The sequence below is a fragment of the Cotesia glomerata genome, linkage group LG10, assembly GCF_020080835.1.
Source record: "Cotesia glomerata isolate CgM1 linkage group LG10, MPM_Cglom_v2.3, whole genome shotgun sequence".
NCBI lineage: Eukaryota > Metazoa > Arthropoda > Insecta > Hymenoptera > Braconidae > Cotesia > Cotesia glomerata.
The window spans coordinates 322,004-339,492 of record NC_058167.1 but is presented as its reverse complement, the minus strand read 5'-3'; the positions used below and the strand labels follow the sequence as shown (position 1 = coordinate 339,492).

At 31.5% G+C, this 17,489-nt stretch overlaps 1 protein-coding gene across 2 annotated transcripts in view; it reads right to left on the bottom strand.

Moving 5' to 3' along the window:
* The window catches only part of LOC123273312, a 112,915-nt gene that overhangs the window by 68,705 nt on the left and 26,721 nt on the right, over positions 1 to 17,489 (bottom strand). The window contains exon 4 of one of the 2 annotated variants that reach the window (XM_044740718.1): positions 5,475 to 5,665. In XM_044740718.1, the coding sequence (XP_044596653.1) occupies positions 5,475 to 5,665 (191 nt within the window). Of the gene's footprint in view, positions 1 to 5,474; positions 5,666 to 6,100; positions 6,817 to 17,489 lie in introns of those variants that run through there. The other variant, XM_044740717.1, reaches the window with a different exon arrangement.

The window sequence follows — 17,489 nt, the reverse complement described above, 5'->3', positions numbered from 1 at the left end:
AAAATTAGGAGTCTGTAGGAGCTAAAAGTCGAAAATTTTTAATTTTCATTGTTAACGTCCATCCCCGCAATCCATATTGGGAGTAGATTGTCATAAAATCCACTCTTAGATCATTTCTACCTCGCATATAGCAGATACTTATCAAATTTTGAGCCTTTAGGAGCTAGAGCTAAAAAATTTAAAATTTTCATTGTTAAGACCCACCCCCGCACTCCTCTGTGGAGTGGGATATTGTAAAATTCGTTCATAAATTATTTTTACATCACTTACACAAAATTCATACAAAATTAGGAGTCTGTAGGAGCGAGAAGTCGGAAATTTTTAATTTTCATTGTCAACGTCCACCCCCGCAATCCATATTGGGAGTAGATTGTCGTAAAATCCGCTCTTAGATCATTTCTACATCACATATAGGAGATTCCTACCAAATTTGAAGTCGATAGGAGCTATAGGTTAAAAATGGGAATTTTCTATTGTTAACGCCCCCGCAACCCCCCTTGTGGGTGGAATTTCGTAAAATCCGTTCTTAGCTGACCTCTACTCGGCGAAAGGAATATTCCTACCAAATTTCAAGTCGCTACGCCTTATGGTTCCAGAGATATCGTGATGAGTCAATATATAGGTGGGAATCTCTTATATATATATAGATTTTGTATTATAAAGAATTTAGAGTTTTGTTGACAGATTTAGTTGAAATTGTTATTCGAGTCATTAAGATTTATTTATTTTATTTGTTTTATTTTATGAAAGTAAGTGTCTGTAACTTGACTATAGCGTTGATTATTGTTAGCTGTATCGTTCCAGTAATTTTATAGTGATTTGAGATCAAGTTTGTTAATTAAGTTTACGGTTTATTGAATTAATAAGGATTTTATTTTAAGTATAAATTTTTGGTGTTGCGAATAGAATTATTAAAATTATGAATCCTCTCTACACGAACCAGCACACTGAGCGATCCCGAGGTATTCCGTCGTCTTTCCAGTTTTTGGTTCTTTGGTCTTTATTTTGTTAAGTTTTCTTTATTTTCGATTAAGTTTACGTTTCGGCTAGTTGTGATAATTTCTAGCGAATAAAAATTATCTAATTTCATCTAAATTCACATATCTTTGCAAGCTCTTTATTGCAATCTTTCTGGATTGCAAATAAGTACGGAAATTGCTAAACTGAAAGTGAAGTTATAAATTTTTCAATTTCATGTTTATGGATTTGGAGGTTATTGAGTTTTCTACGGCGTGATTTTAGGCTACACTGTTAAAGTGATTCCAGCTAACTCACATATATAGTTTATCATCACAGTGTGCCCACCACTAAGTACTACTCTTACTCTACGGATGTCGCCACTTAACATATAAACATACAATGTTGTTTTTTCTTAATCTAACAGCTCTTCCAACCTCTAATTACATTGTGATGGAAATTGTTATGTTATGAACTGTTCTAGATGTAATAGACCTGATGTGAGACCAATGAAGTGTAAGACCTGTAAACTCACATATCATCCAAGCTGTGCGAAAGAAGTGGCTAAATCTAAAGCTGCAACCTGCTGTGTAAAGTCTTTTGGTCCATCACTGTCTCTACTTACTATTCCGTCAAACTCTCAAGCACATACTTCTGGGCATTCGACCCCTAGACCAGCTAACATCTTAGATAGGATACGCAGGAAATCTTCGCAGAGCAGTTTTAAATCAATTAATTCATCACCGAAAACACCACCTATAACTTCTGCTGGAGAAGACTGTGTTTTTCTTTCCCCAGTTGAAGTTACCTCTCCAAAAATGTCTGTTTCAAATGATCAAGCGAGTCAGGTTACTTCCAACTCTGCCTCTCAGTCCGTTTCAGGTACACTAGCTAGTCAAGCTTGCTCTCAATTTTCAGCTGACACTAATGATCAAAGATCAACAGGTCTGCCTACCTTAAATGTTTTAAATCCAACTCAAATGGCAAAACCTGATTGGTCAAAGCACACGCTAGATGAAAAAGTCAATGCTTTGCTTGATATGTCCTATAATAACTCTTTGAGCATCCAGAATGTCGCGGTCTGCCTGAGTAAACATAGTGGACAGATTAGAAGCCTTGTAGAAAATTACAGTGATAGCAATTCAAAGATAACCAAGCTTTCGGAAGACCTTGTGGCAGTAACTGAATCGTTATCTGAGGTCACCAAAACTCAAATAAGGTCTCAAGAAGAAATCAAAAAAATAAATTTGAAATTAAATCAAAATTCTGCCAAATGTGAAGAAAATGCAACAGCTATCACGTTAGTTAAATCTACTCTTGACTCTTTAGTCACTACTCCATTTTCTCAGCAAGTTACTGAATATCGTATGTCGTCTCAACTGTTGATCTCCGGGATTCCAAATGATTTAAATACACAACAAACTAATGAGCAAATTACACACCAAATATTTGAGAAGTTAAATATTGCAAATTTGACTACTGATATTTTAAATATCAGAGAATTTAACAATAAAAGGAGGCAAAGTGGACAAAATAGCACACAAACCTCGCGTTCGCTTATTGTTAAACTTAAATCACCTGAAATTTGTAAACACATCATTGAAGTCAAACGCCGTTCCCCAAAACTTCTGGCTAAAAACGTCTTTAATACTTCTTCTGACTCTAACCAAAACAAATTTATCTACATAAATGAGTTCTTACATCCTGATATATATAAATTTGTACAGAAGATAAAAACTAAAGCCAAACTATCAAAAATTAAATACGTCTGGACTGACCGTGGCAATGTCTATGCAAAGAAGGATGATGATTCACCTAAGTTTCATATCAACACTGAAGATGATCTTGAAAAACTTTTATAGCAACAAATTGATCAGCCTATTGTAATCCGTACATCAATAAAAATCTTAAGTCTCAATATAAACAGTTATTTAGCCCATCTAGCACAATTTGAAGCTCTTGAATGAAGCTGCAATTAAACTTACGACTGATGGGAAAGCAGTAGCTGATTGGGCTAGAGTAGTTGGCCTTGAAATAAATTTTTCAAAAACTAAGGTTATGATTCTTGGAAGTTACAGAAGACTCAAGCTCTTAGATAACTGTGATCTTCCTCCAATATCAGAAGATCTGTCAGAATTGCAGCGAAATTTAATAAAATTATTTTCAAAAGGCCAAATTTCTCGACTACAATCTACGAGCATTCATTTGTAATCTCTGCAATTCGAATCTGGAAAGAGCTACCCACTGAAGTCATAGAATCACTCAGCCTAGACTCCTTCAAAAATAAAGCTTTGAATTTTTTGTGAAACTAGAACGAGAAAATGTACTATAAATGTCAACCAGGCCATTTAAAAATTTAAAATAAAAAATTTACATTCTAAATTATTAAAGTATCTAATATGTTACCATTGAAAAAATTAGCTTTCAAATATTGCTCATTGATTCTATTGTTGTTTTCATTCTTATAAATAGTACAGTACTATTGAATTTTGCAACTATGTTATTAAATCATTCAAAATTATTAACTTCCTTAAAATATGATTATATTAGTCTAATATATTTAATATTGTTATACGTGTACTTTATTATAAAAATTATATATATTATTGTCATTCGGCTATTATGGTAAAATGATTAAAAATGACAAAAATACTTACACGATGGTAGCTTAAAATTCCCTGAACAAATATTGCAAGTAGCAATTTTTTGTTGGTTGATAACGGAAAGCTTAAAATAATCCCAAGCTGGGCTTCTTGAAGTGTCATTTTTTTTTCATTTTCATCGATAATTACTTCTACATGTTCTTCCGCACAAACTTCCATTAAATCATCAGATAATAAATGAGATGAAGAATCACTATTCGATGCTGCCATGTTCATAATAATTTACTCAAATTAAATTTGATTTTCATATGAATTACAATTATGACGTGGCAATCAACTCGAGAAAGTGACTAATAGACGTACAATTCAGAGTTTCATAAATTAAACAAGTTGTAAACTGACAAGCAGCGCCATTATATAACATCTTTACTTATCATCAGTCGGTAACAAAATTAAAGCACCAAGATTTAAAATAACATTATTTAAAATTATCATTTAAAATAATTTTATTTCTTCCAATAATAATCGAATATTTGACGAAAAACATTGTTTTAAAAAATAGTACTATATTTTTTTGACTAGCATGAAAATTTTTAATTATTTAAAATATACTTCAATATTATTAACCTATTCATTTATTCGTTTCAAATATTTAAATTAATTGAACTATTTGAATTGTTCAAACCATACGAATTATTGAAACTATTCGAATTATTCGAACTATTCAAATATTCGATTCGAATTTCGAATCAAATAGTACTATTCGATTCGATTCGAACACTATTCGCACACCCCTAATTTTGAGTAATTCTAAACAAATTAATAAAATCATATTTTTTCGAAACAACTTTTGAGCTGCTGTATCGATGTATTCCATAACCTAATCAGCTTCAAACCTAAAAATATGACGTCGATGCCGTTTGAAAATTCGTTCATCAATTCATCGGTACGTCAGATATCGTTGACGAACAATTACGAAAAAATTTTATTTTTCAAAGAATTTCGAAATTTCTATTTGGATCGTTTTTGATGTAATAAAATCACTATTAGTGCGCAAAAAACTGTATCGGACGTCGCATATTTTGTCAAAATCGATCCATTCATTCGAAAGATATTTCATTTTAAAAAATTCAAAAAAAGTGTTTTTTAGAATAACTTCATGAATCTACATCAAATCGTTTGTTAGGTAAGAAATCTTTTCGTACTTGAAAAACTGCGTCAAATTCCGCAAGCTCATCAAAAACGATTGATTCTATCGGAAGACATCGCAATTAAAACTTTTAAAAAAAGGATGTTGTCAACAACCACTAAATTTTCGAAGAGCTCAGAAAAGTATAAAAGTTGTGTTTTTGAGCTCAAAAAGCTCAAAACTTCGGAATATATAATTTCTCGAGCGTTTCGAATTTATGCATAGCGGAAAGTTTCAGGAATGGCCTGCAGGGTCAACCGTTTTCCAGTTTTTTTTTACTCTGAAGTTATTTGTTATTGATGTCTATAGTATACTATATATATGCTACCCATCTACTTGGTTGCTATTATTTTAGTCAATATTCGATTGCATCATTATTATTAACATTAAGTAAAAATTAACTGTTTTCATAAAATTAATCAAACATTCTAATTTGGTGATCCTGAAATCATTTTTTTTTGTAATATTTCGAGAGTCTTGGAGCTCAAACGAATTATCAAATTTAAGTTTGGCCGTAAGACTAAAAAATTGACTGGAAATAAAAGTTGATGTCTATTTTTAAATTACTTTTCATGCTGATTATCAACTTTTTATTTGCATCAGAACTCTTAAATACTTCATCCGGTGCTTAAAGGCTCAAACTTGAATTTGTTTTTTGACTTTAGTGAGCAAGTTAATATCGATAACAAGGTTTTATTAGTATTGTCTTATTAAAAAAAGATTACTTCAAGATCTCGTCGCTTCCGGCGTAGTTCAGCAAGTTCTTCCTCAAAACTTTCAGTAGCTCGATCCTTAAGTCGTCGTTGCATTAACACAAAATTATTGTCCATATTATCTTCAGAACAAATTCTTGGATTATACTCATCGAAGAAAAATCGTTCAATTTCGATATTCGAACCATCTAAATTTCGAGAGCCTAGAATTGTTAAATAATGTACTTGCATCAAAGATATTATGTCAAAAAAAAGTATTTTATTGTTTATATAACGCACCCAGAGAGTTCCAATATTGCATGCATGTGCTAAAGTACGGACGTATTAAATGAAAAAAAAAAAAAAAAATCCACTGAATAATTTATTTATTTAATATTATAGGAATTAATACAACAATGACAACAACAACAACAACAACAATAACATCAACAACAACAATAACAATAACAACAACAACAATAACAACAAAAACAACAACAACAACAACAACAACAACAACAAAGTAACAACAAAAGGAATTCTTCAATTATAGAAGGATTTGTACGATCAGTGCAATATTTGTGTGGTTAAGAAATAGAAAAATTAAGTAAAGAGAAAGGAAAAGGATAACAGAACTCAATAAGTCTGAAGTCAAGAAATTCGTGAATTAAATCTTGAAAACATATTATTCAGAAATTGACATTTTTTTCTTTTTTTTCACTACATTTAAAAGTATGGCTTTGTTCATTTCGTTCTAAAAATTGACTAGAAGAAGTATTTTCATTAACAAAAGCTTTGAGAGCAACTGCTCGACGTTCACGCTGAGCTTGTCGCTCGGCTAATTCTTCAATTTCATTTTCTAAATCTTCTAGTCGTGCCTTTGTTTGTCGTGCTCTAATAGTTGCATTTGAGCATGTATCGAAGTCTGGTGTTAACAATTTTGACCACTTTGTAGGAGGAATATGTTCTCTTTTAGATTCTGACATATTATCAGAATAACGTTGAAATGGGATGAAATTATTATCATCTCTTGTATATTTAAAGTTCTTTGAGACTTTGTCTTCAATATTATGAAATTGTTGTTGAATTGAATGTTTCAGCTCACTAGTATGATCTGTGTTCTGACTTAAATTAGCTGCTTGATCTTTGAAACATTGTGTAGTTGAAGCAATTTCATTTGAAACATCATTTCTCAATTTGCGGCGATTGGTACGTTGTCCCCATATATCATAAACTGTCTCCTCATTGTCATCATCATCATCATCCTGAGTTCGTCCGTAAAAAGAGTGTGAAATTTGTTTTTTAGGTCGAGGTGATTCATAGTCTAGATCACTATTAGAGATGCCGTTTCGAGATCCAGACAAGTTACGGCTACCTGTAAATCAATCAACATAAATCATACAAAAGAGGTATATAATTTATTTTTACGTTCAATGTATTATCCACTATCTCAACTGAAACATAACCACATTATGATGATAATAAAATATGAAATGCCTGGACTCCAAACTTTAACATCATAAATACTTCATCAATTTCAAAATGAAATCTGATTATGTTTAAAACCTCGATTCACTCATAGTAAAATTTTTTATATGCTGTCAGAATTATTAACAAAAAAAATATGACTATAGAATGATTAAAATGATCAAAGATGATAGATTTATTAAAAAGTTGTTTTATGTTTTTGTTATAACAATTATAACTTATTAACTTTAATAAAATCGCTAAAAAGTATTATAACTTTAAAAGATATCGTGACCAATCATGTGAAATTTCTCTTTTGAATAACACAAAAAAAAATTAGGAAAACGATTGACCCTAAAGGCCATCTCTGCAACTTCCCGCTAATTCCATATCTAAGCGCTTGAATCGTACATGACGTTTTTAAGTTTTTTGAGCTCGAAAATACAAATTCTGTGTTATTTTGAGCTCTCCAACCTCAAAGCGTAAGCTATTCTATGCTTTTAAGCTGTTCGAGCTAAAACAGCAATTTTAAGATTGTTTGTGATCTTCAATTTTTTTTTCAAAATTTTCAAAAATATTACTTCCCAAGACACGAATTTTGAGCCTAGTCTCGTAACAGGAAAATGAAGGGTTATAATTTTTTTTTCGGAACGTCTTTCTACGCTCGCACCCTGGGGTGGAAAAGCGGAAGCGCTCTCAAGGATTGGTTTTATATATTCAAACCCTAGTAGAAATGTAATCAAGTATCTGGCCAGTAACTGGCTAGTTTAACTAGACTTAAGCTAGGAACTGGCTAGTATAATATCCAGTAACTGTCTAGTTACTAGCCAGTTTTACTAGACATCAAATAAAACATGGTGAAACTTGTAGATTTTGAGGTTATTTAAAATTAACTATGGATAAGTTTGTTACAATTCAAAAGAGTAATAATATCAATAATAAAAATAGTAATAATTAATCAACGGAATAATTATAAAATTTATTTATGAATTTAACATTTAACTGGTATATAAAAGTTTCATTTATAAAAGTATTAAGAACTATGAAATAAGTTATTAATTTATTATATTATATTATTCTTAAATATAAAACTGAAAACATTGATAATATAAAAAAATAAAAATAACAGTTATTTTTTAAAGTGTTTTTGCACGTATTGGCAAATCTGGAAGAACTCCTAGTAAAATTTTTAATAATTCATCTAGATGACAGTCTGGAGTATTTGTTTTGATTGCCCACAACCGCAATTCGGTTATTATGTCAATTTTTTAAATTTCATCCATTTTTTTAAATATATTACAAATTATTTTTATATTGAAATACTCAATTTTTTTTAATTATTTACACTGTTTCTGAATATTATTATTATTATTATTATTTTGAATTGTAACAAACTTATCCATATTTAATTTTAAATAACCTCCAAATCTACAAGTGTCACCATGTTTTATTTGATATCTAGTAAAACTGGCCAGTAACTAGACAGTTACTGAATATTATACTAGCCAGTTACTAGACATGATCGCTAGCCAGTTACTAGACATGATCGTTAGCCAGATACTAAATTTAATCGAGTAAAAACTTTATCATTTCTACTAGGGAAAGAGATGTCAGTTAAGATAAAATAGTTTCAGTTTTATTATAAAGGATTTGGGAGAGGAGGCAAGTCAGACGTCCGTCGTTCGGTAAGTCCCGGTGGGTACTGACTTGACTCTGTTCTCATTAATATTACAATCAGCGTTTTGACGCCATTATGCATCTCAGGTTACTCGCGAGAGAGTCGTCGGGGTCCGAGTCACACGCTGATGCGAGGTTTTGGCTAACTCGATCCGCGACGCCTTCTCGGAGCCGTCTTATCTGCCCGGGAAAAAATGATCAGGACTGATCAGACCTGTTCATATCTGATCAGACCTGTTCATATCTGATCAGGCCTGAAATCCGACCTGATCAGGCCTGAAATTAGGCCTGATCAGACCTGTCCATGTCTGTTCATGCCTGTTCATGTCTGAACCGTTAAATACGCTCAGACCTGATCAGACCTGTCCATGCCTGTTCATGTCTGAAGTGTTGAATATGCTCAGACCTGATCAAGCCTGTTCATGCCTGCTCATGTCTGTTCATGCCTGTTCATGTCTGAAGCATTAAATACGCTCAGACCTGATCAGATCTGATCAAGCCTGTTCATGTCTGAACCGTTAAATACGCTCAGACCTGATCAGACCTGATCAAGCCTGTTCATGTCTGCTCATGTCTGTTCATGTCTGAAGCATTAAATACGCTCAAACCTGATCAGATCTGATCAAGCCTGTTCATGCCTGCTCATGTCTGTTCATGTCTGAAGCATTAAATATGCTCAGACCTGATCAGAGCTGTCCATGTCTGTTCATGTCTGAAGCGTTAAATACGCTCAGACCTGAGCAGACCTGTCCATGTCTGATCATGTCTGTTCTAGCCTAATAGAAAAGGATTAAAACTCCATATATCAGCTGACAAGAACTGTTCATGCATGATTTACCCTCTTAAATGATATTTTAAGTCTGGAAGAAAAATTTTATCGAACTATAGACTGCAGTTCTATTTTTAAAATTAATTTGTTCTGTATGACGTATCAGTTTCTATCCCCTTATAAATTTTAAATGTACAACTTTCATCAAAAATTTCGGCTTATATAAGCATGAACTTTTTAATTTTCCATGCCAAAACGATGATTTTTAACGATGAATTTTGACGCATTGACATAAAATTTTTTACTGTGTTCCATTGAATACGCGAAAAATAAAATTATTTAGTAAAAGTTTGAGTTTGATAGCGTGAAAATACCAAAATATATCAGTTGATATCGATAAGTCCTTTCAAGGTGTCTGTTATTATCTTAAGCTACGCCTTGGTCCATTGCAGTAGTGTCAAAGGCTGTTAAATTGTAGAACACACAAATAATTCTTCATTTCCTATACATTTTAATTAAAAAAAACTTCAATTTTTAAAGAAAATAATAAAATTATAATTACGGAATAAACCTTGAAGAAATTTTTTTTTTACTTTACATAGAACCATATGTTAATGGAGCGAAAAAAATACATAGCCGTCCCAAATAAATCACTCTAATATACACAGTAAAAAATTTTGCAGTATTGCGTCAAAAATCTTAGTGTTAAAAATTTTTGTGTTAAATATTTAACATTTTTATGTGTAAATTTAACATTTATTCTGTTAAATCAACACAAAAAAGTGTTAATTAAATATTTAACATAAAAATTTTTAACAAAAAATTTTTTGACGCTATGACGCGAAATTTTTTACTGTGTATAATTAATTATTAATAATTAATAAATTAAGTATAGAACTCCGTTAACTATAAGGATAAGTGATGTATAAAATTTAAATTACTTAAAGTAGTTTGAAAGGTACTCTAGAATTAATATAAGTCATTGGGTCAATAGGTAAAGTATCAGTCTAAATAGCGCAACGTACATGGTTCGAATCCCCGTCGGCACCAATCTTTTTTTTTTTTTTATGGACCTGATCGAGTCAGACATGAACAGATCTGATCAGACATGAACATGCTTGGCCAGGTCTGATCAGACCCGGTCATTTTTCATATCTGATCAGACCTGAAGACTCATGCCTGTTCATATCTGATCAATGAATTTTGTGAATAAATAACAGAACTTTTGCCTCATGTCTCAAAGAGTCTTTTGGAACCGATGAATTTCTTGTAGTTTGTGATTTTGCCGAGAACTACAAATTCGTTATGCAAAATGCAGTACCAGGATTCCACTGGAATAATGATCAGTCGACAATATTTCCAGTGGTTTTTTATTTTGAGAAAAATAACGAATTATTGCACAGAAGTTTAGTGATCATAATGGACTGTAACATACATGACTCGACTGCAGTTAATGTCTTTTTCAAAATTGTTACTGATTTTATAAAGTCCTTGTCCGATTCTGCTAAAAAGATCTACTACTTTTCCGATGAAGCTCCGCAACAATTTAAAAACTACAAAAACTTTGTTAAGGAGGTATTGCCCCAAGAAAAAGACACCAATAGGTTAGGGCTATTGGTTTCTTTCTCACGCACTAGTGCTGCCTCTCTTTACAGAATATCGCTCACTTACGTAAAATATCGAAAGTCACTAACTTCAAACATTTCTTATAAAAAAATGAATACCGATCGTTTGTGTTATTTTTGATAAAAAATACTTGTTATAACTTCAATTAAATATTCTCAGTTTTTCAAAAAAAATTTTAAGAAAAGTATGGTTGTTATTCAATAAAATGTTCACTCTAACTACGGTCAGGATAGGGAATACATATTAAATGTACGATTTTTAATTGCTAATATTTCGAAAATTAGTACCGCAAGGACTATTAAAAAAAATTTATTCGTATAGAGGACACTTAAAAGTACGCGTATTCAAAAATTGAAGAATATTGTAAGAAAAGTGATTTTGCACAGTACTTCCTTAATTTATACTATCACAAAAAAGATTTGAGATTAAATGCTGAATGGCATCTCTTTGCCAGTTATCATGGCAAAGAACCTTGTGTCGGTGTAAGAGGAACACTAAAACGAGCTGTAGCAAGAGCTAGTCTTCAACTACCATTTGATAAACAAATATCAAACCCCCAAGAATTGTATCAATGGTCTGTGCAACCAAATAATTTGCCAAAAATCGGAGTAAGATATTTAACGACTGCAGATTATGAAAAAGCAACGGAGACTTTATACGTTATTCTAAAGCTAAAACTATCACAGATGCAGAAAAGTATCATTGCGTTATGCCAAACACAGATGAATCTCTTACAATGAAACTGATTTCTAGCTCAATTGAGACTTATTCTTGTGAAATATTTAAACCACAAAAAAAAAAAAATAAAAAAACCTTGTAAAAGTCATGAATACAATTAAACCTAGAAATTCAAATTTTTAATTTAATTGCTAATTATCGTAATGTTTAGTATTTTTTGTAACTCCTGCTTCCAAAGTTCCCGGGAAAAAATCATCATGCATGAACATGTACGACAGGCGTTAATTTCATGCATGATCATGCATGTATATTTGCCAGACATGAGCTTGTATGGTCATGCATGACCAAGCATCATCAGAACTAATCAGTCATGATCATGCTTTTCCATGCCTGGCAAACTTGGTAAAAATGACCATGCCTGACCAGGCATGTTCATGTCTGACTGAATCAGGTCCATAAAAAAAAAAAAAATTGGTGCCTAGAGGAATTCGAACCGTAGACGTCGCGCTCTCTAGACTTATCCTTTACCTGTTGACCTAATGGCTTCTATTGACTTTAGAACATCTTTCAAACTACTTTAAGTAATTTAAATTTTATACATAACTTATAGCTAACGGAGTTCTATACCTAATTTATTAATTATTAATAATTAATTATATATTAGAGTGATTTATTTGGGACGGCTGTGTATTTTTTTCGCTCCATTAACATATTGTTCTAAGTACAGAAAAAAAAAATTTCTTCAAGTTTAATTCCGTAATTGTAATTTTATTTTTTTCTTTCAATTTTGAAGTTTTTTTTATTTAAAATGTATAGGAAACTTAGAATTATTTATGTGTTCTACAATTTAGCAGAATTTGATACGACCGCAATGGACGAAGGTATAGCTTAATAACAAACATCTTGAAAGGACTTATCGCCTATCGATATCATCTGATATATTTTGGTATTTGCACGCTATCAAACTCAAACTTTTACTAGATAATTTTGTTTTTCGCTTATTCAATGGAACACAGTAACCAATTTTGCGTCATAGTGTTAAAAAATTTGTATGTTTAAATTTTACATTATTATGTGTTAATTTAACACTTATTTGTGTCAATTCTATTGAATCAACACGAAAAGGTGTTAAATATTTAACACACAAATTTTTAACACCAAATTTTTTGGCGAAATGACGCAAAATTTTTTACGGTGAACGGTTGCTGGGACAGAAAGCTGAACTCAAATTTTTGGAAGAAAATTGAATTATATGCGAAAAAAAATATTAGTATATCAAATAAAACATTTTACGAAAGAATTTGAGAAATTGTATTATGTAACTATATAAATATTTTTTTTTTGTGCGCTTGAAAGTAAAATCATTGAAAAAAGCTTTTCAGTTAAAATGATAGATTGTTTGATAAATAATTGTTTAAAAATCATCGTTTTGGGATGGAAAATCGAAAAGTTTATGCTTAAGCTGAAATTTTTTATGAAAGTTGTACATTTATAATTTATAAGGGGATAGAAACTGATACGTCATACGGAACAAATTAATCTTCAAAATAGATCTGCAGTCTATAGTTCGATAAAATTTTCCTTCTAGACTGAAAATAACATTTAAGAAGGTTAATCATGCATGAACAGGTCTTATCAGGCCTAAACATAATTATTTATTCAAGCATAATCATACACCCAGGTCTGATCAGGCCTGAGCGTATTTAACGCTTCAGACATGAACAGACATGGACAGGCATGATCATGTCTAATTTCAGGTCTGATCATACATGAACAGACATGATCTGATTTAATTTCAGGCCTGATCATACATGATCAGGCATGGTCAGGTCTGATCATTTTTTCCCGAAAAATATTCATGACAGATCATGCATGACCAAGCATCATCAGAACTAATCAGTCATGATCATGCTTTTCCATGTCTGGCAAATATTCATGACTGATCATCACGACCAAGCATCATCATAATTAATCAGTCTTGATCATGCTTATTTACATGTTTGACAAATACTCATGCGTGATCATGTATGACCAAGCATAATCATAACTGATCAATCATAATCATGTTGTATTCCATGTCTAGGATATATTCAGGGACACTTTTGGCTGACTATGTTAGCTCGTAGTTGAGAGTAAATCGAACCCTGCAAACTTAAATAACATCAAATAATTTGTTCACGATATAAAAATCGCATATAAAACAATTTCAAGGCTAACTTTATAAGTATTCAAGGCTACTTTTAAAAAATACTTATCAGATAAATTGTTACAATGATTATTTATATCAATTTTTTAATAATACACATTTAATAAAAGCCTTGAACATTGGTCTATTTTCACAATTTCATTTTTCAATTTTGGAATTTTGTAACTCATAGAAATATCAATATTTTTGAAAAAAATCTTACAGTTTCCGAAAGAAAATAGAATGCTCTACAAGAAAGGTCTCATATCATTTTTCGATAAATTAACTTTCCTATCAGAAACTTTAAGATTTATTTAAAAAATATTGACATTTCTATGAGTAACAAAATTTCAAAATTGAAAAATGAAATTGTGAAAATAGACCAATGTTCAAGTCATTACTATACACAGTCATGTATGATTATAAATAACCATGCGTCTTTAAAATTACGGTCGAAATATAACTTTAAGAACTATGTATGACTAATGTATGATAATGCAAAATCATGGAAAATTATGTAAGCCCTTACATGAACATGAAGCAATGAATTTATAGCAAAAAAACCAAAATTTATTTCATTGTAGTTTTCAATGCTCCAAATAGAAATGTTTTTTTACTTTCGTAATAAATTTTTTTTTGTAACAAAATAACAATTTTTCTAATAAAAAAACGTCTGGGACAGTAAAAAACATCCTTACAGAGAATCACCCATATACATATTTATACTAATAAATGGAGAGCCGGTTTTTTTGTCCGGTTATACTGCGAAAACTACTAAACCGATCGGAATAATACATATACCATAAGATGCAGCGTGTTTCGGAGAAGGTTTTAGTATATGATATGGTGGTGATTACTTATCCGGAACTTATATTTTTTTTACTTAGAAATAATGAATTTTTATTGTAACTACATTCATTCTATTCGATTATCATTTGTTTAAAATAAATTTTTTAATTCTATTGGTTATGTTTATATACTAGGCAGATTTCTTCACTTATGAGACCGGCAATTTCTTTAACAAACTTTCAATGCTCATTACAAATTTTTTTTTTCATATCAATTATTATTCATTTTTATAAGAAAGACACGGGAATGTTATAATGATTGCACATTGAAAGTTACAATGAATATTAGCTAGAATAATTACATGTATGAAAGGTGCATGCCAATTCGATAGAATTGGGAATCTGTGTGTCAAAACAATACTCTAATTAAATTTAAAGTCTAGATCTAAAAATGCAATTCTAAAAAGCGCCCAGCAGAGCAGGCGAGTAACAGCTAGTATACATATATGGAGTATTCCATGCCAAATCACCGAGTTTTTGACCCGACCCTCTTGGATTTGGCTGAAAATTTTTTATCATTTTCTACCCAACCAAATACATTTTCTAGAATATTTGTAGATTTTTTTTCCCAACTCAAGAAAAGTTATGAATTTTCGAAAAAAACCGCTTTTTTTTTAAATGATAGAACTTTTTCAAAAATTGACCAATTGAGACCGGACTGAATAAAAAATTTTTTTTTTTAGATGTAGTTTTCAGAAAAAAATACGAAAAAATTTTTAGATGTCAGGATCTATGAAATATATTAGTTTTTTTGTAAATTATGATATTATTGCGAAATTTTTTGTAAGCACCATTATTTTCCATAGTATTACTACTAAGGGAGATAATTATGCCCCGCTTCAAGAAATTGTAAGCATCGTTTTCAAACACTCGATGCTTGCAATTAGGTGGACCTCATACTCTCCGCCGTCCATCTTACGCCGTCCATAAGTCTACTTATTTAACTGTAAGGGGTAGTGGTGCCTATTGTGAAAAGAGGGGAGGGAAGTAAAGTAGAAGAATACAGAGGAGTCATCTTAACACAGACGGTGTACAAGGTATATGTGGGAATTTTGGAAAAAAGGATGAGGATAGATGTTGAAAAAATGGGGCTAGTACCGGAGAGTCAGGCTGGATTTAGGAGAAGAAGGGGGACGATGGATAATATCTACATACTGAACGATCTGATCAATCGAGAAATTGCAAAAAGGAAAGGTAAAACGATAGTTCTCTACGTAGACTTCAAAGCGGCGTTTGACTCAGTGGACAGAGGAAAATTGTATAGAGAGCTAAGGAAGAGAGGAGTCAAGGAAGGGCTAGTTAAGGGATGCAAAGAGGTATTGAAGGAGACGTGGGGAAAAGTTAGAGTTGGAAAGGATAGTGTAAAAAAATTTTGGACGGAGAAAGGTATGAGGCAGGGATGCCCGCTAAGCCCACTGCTTTTAGTATTGTTTATAGCGGACCTGGATGAGGAATTGGAAAAAGGAAGATGGGGAGGGGTAGAGTTGTCGGGGGGCAAGAAGGTATACTCACTGGCTTACACAGATGATGTCGCTCTACTGGCAAAAGACAAGAACGAAATAAGAGGAATGATTAGAACTCTGAAGAGGTACGTGGAAGAGAAGGGCTTAGAATTGGATGTGAAAAAGACAAAAGTCATGAGGTGCAGGAAAAGAGGTGGGAGGACGAAGAAAGAGACTTGAATGTGGCAAGGAGAAGAAATTGAAGAGGTGAATCTAATATATAAAATTCTCGTGTCACAGTTTTCGTTGCCATACTCCTCCGAAACGGCTTGACCGATTTTGATAAAATTTTTTGTGCTTATCCGGTATCTATGAGAATCGGCCAACATCTATTTTTCATCCCCCTAAATTTTAGGGGTAGTCCACCCCTAAATTTTTTTTTTTATTTTTTAGACAAAATTTTTAATTTCTATTTTTTTATGATACAACATACAAAAATACATACAATCCTCAATTTTCACCCTTCTACGATCAACCCTTATTTTTTAATAGCCATTTTAGTAATTTAATCATTTTTCCTCTCCGGTCGAAAACTGATCAATCGTCATTTAATTAGTTATCCCCGCCAGATGTCTACTGGTGTCACTTCTGACCCAGTAAACAGCACGGAGTAGGGATGAGAACGAAGCCGGTCTCCTTTCTTTCTCACTCCCTACACAGTTGTCGGCCATCATCATTGTTTATGCATCAAGTGTAGTAGTAACGTTGACAATTATTATTTTGCTATCTCAGTGTAACTCTCATATTAACTTTTAATCATTCCTATTTTATCAATAATAATTAAATTATCAATTTTGAGTGTATTTTGCACAATTAGTTAATCAAGTGATTTTATAACCTCAAAAGTACTCAACACGTGACACGAGCTTCCAATAACAACGGATTTTGTGTTGTAAGTATACTTTTTTTTATTTAATTTTAAAAATTTTTATTTAAAAATGTAATTTTAATTTAATTTTATTAAAAAAATGTAATTGAACAATTAAGATTTTCATAGTTTCCAAAAAATCAATCATTATGAATCTTTATTTTGAAATGTCAATGGAAATATTGGTTGTATGAAAAAATTATAAGAGACAATGTTTTCATAAAATTTAATTTTTTACTTTTGTTTGAAAAATTTTTCCATAAAACTTATATTTTTGTTATAATTTCATAAATTAAAACTAATCATTTCAAAACTGCGGCAAAAATCCTGGCCCTAATTATACTTTTAACATTTTTCATCATTAAATAATTTCATTAATTCTATTTATGTATGTTTTGTACAGTGAGCAATGCCAAGAAAACGCAAAG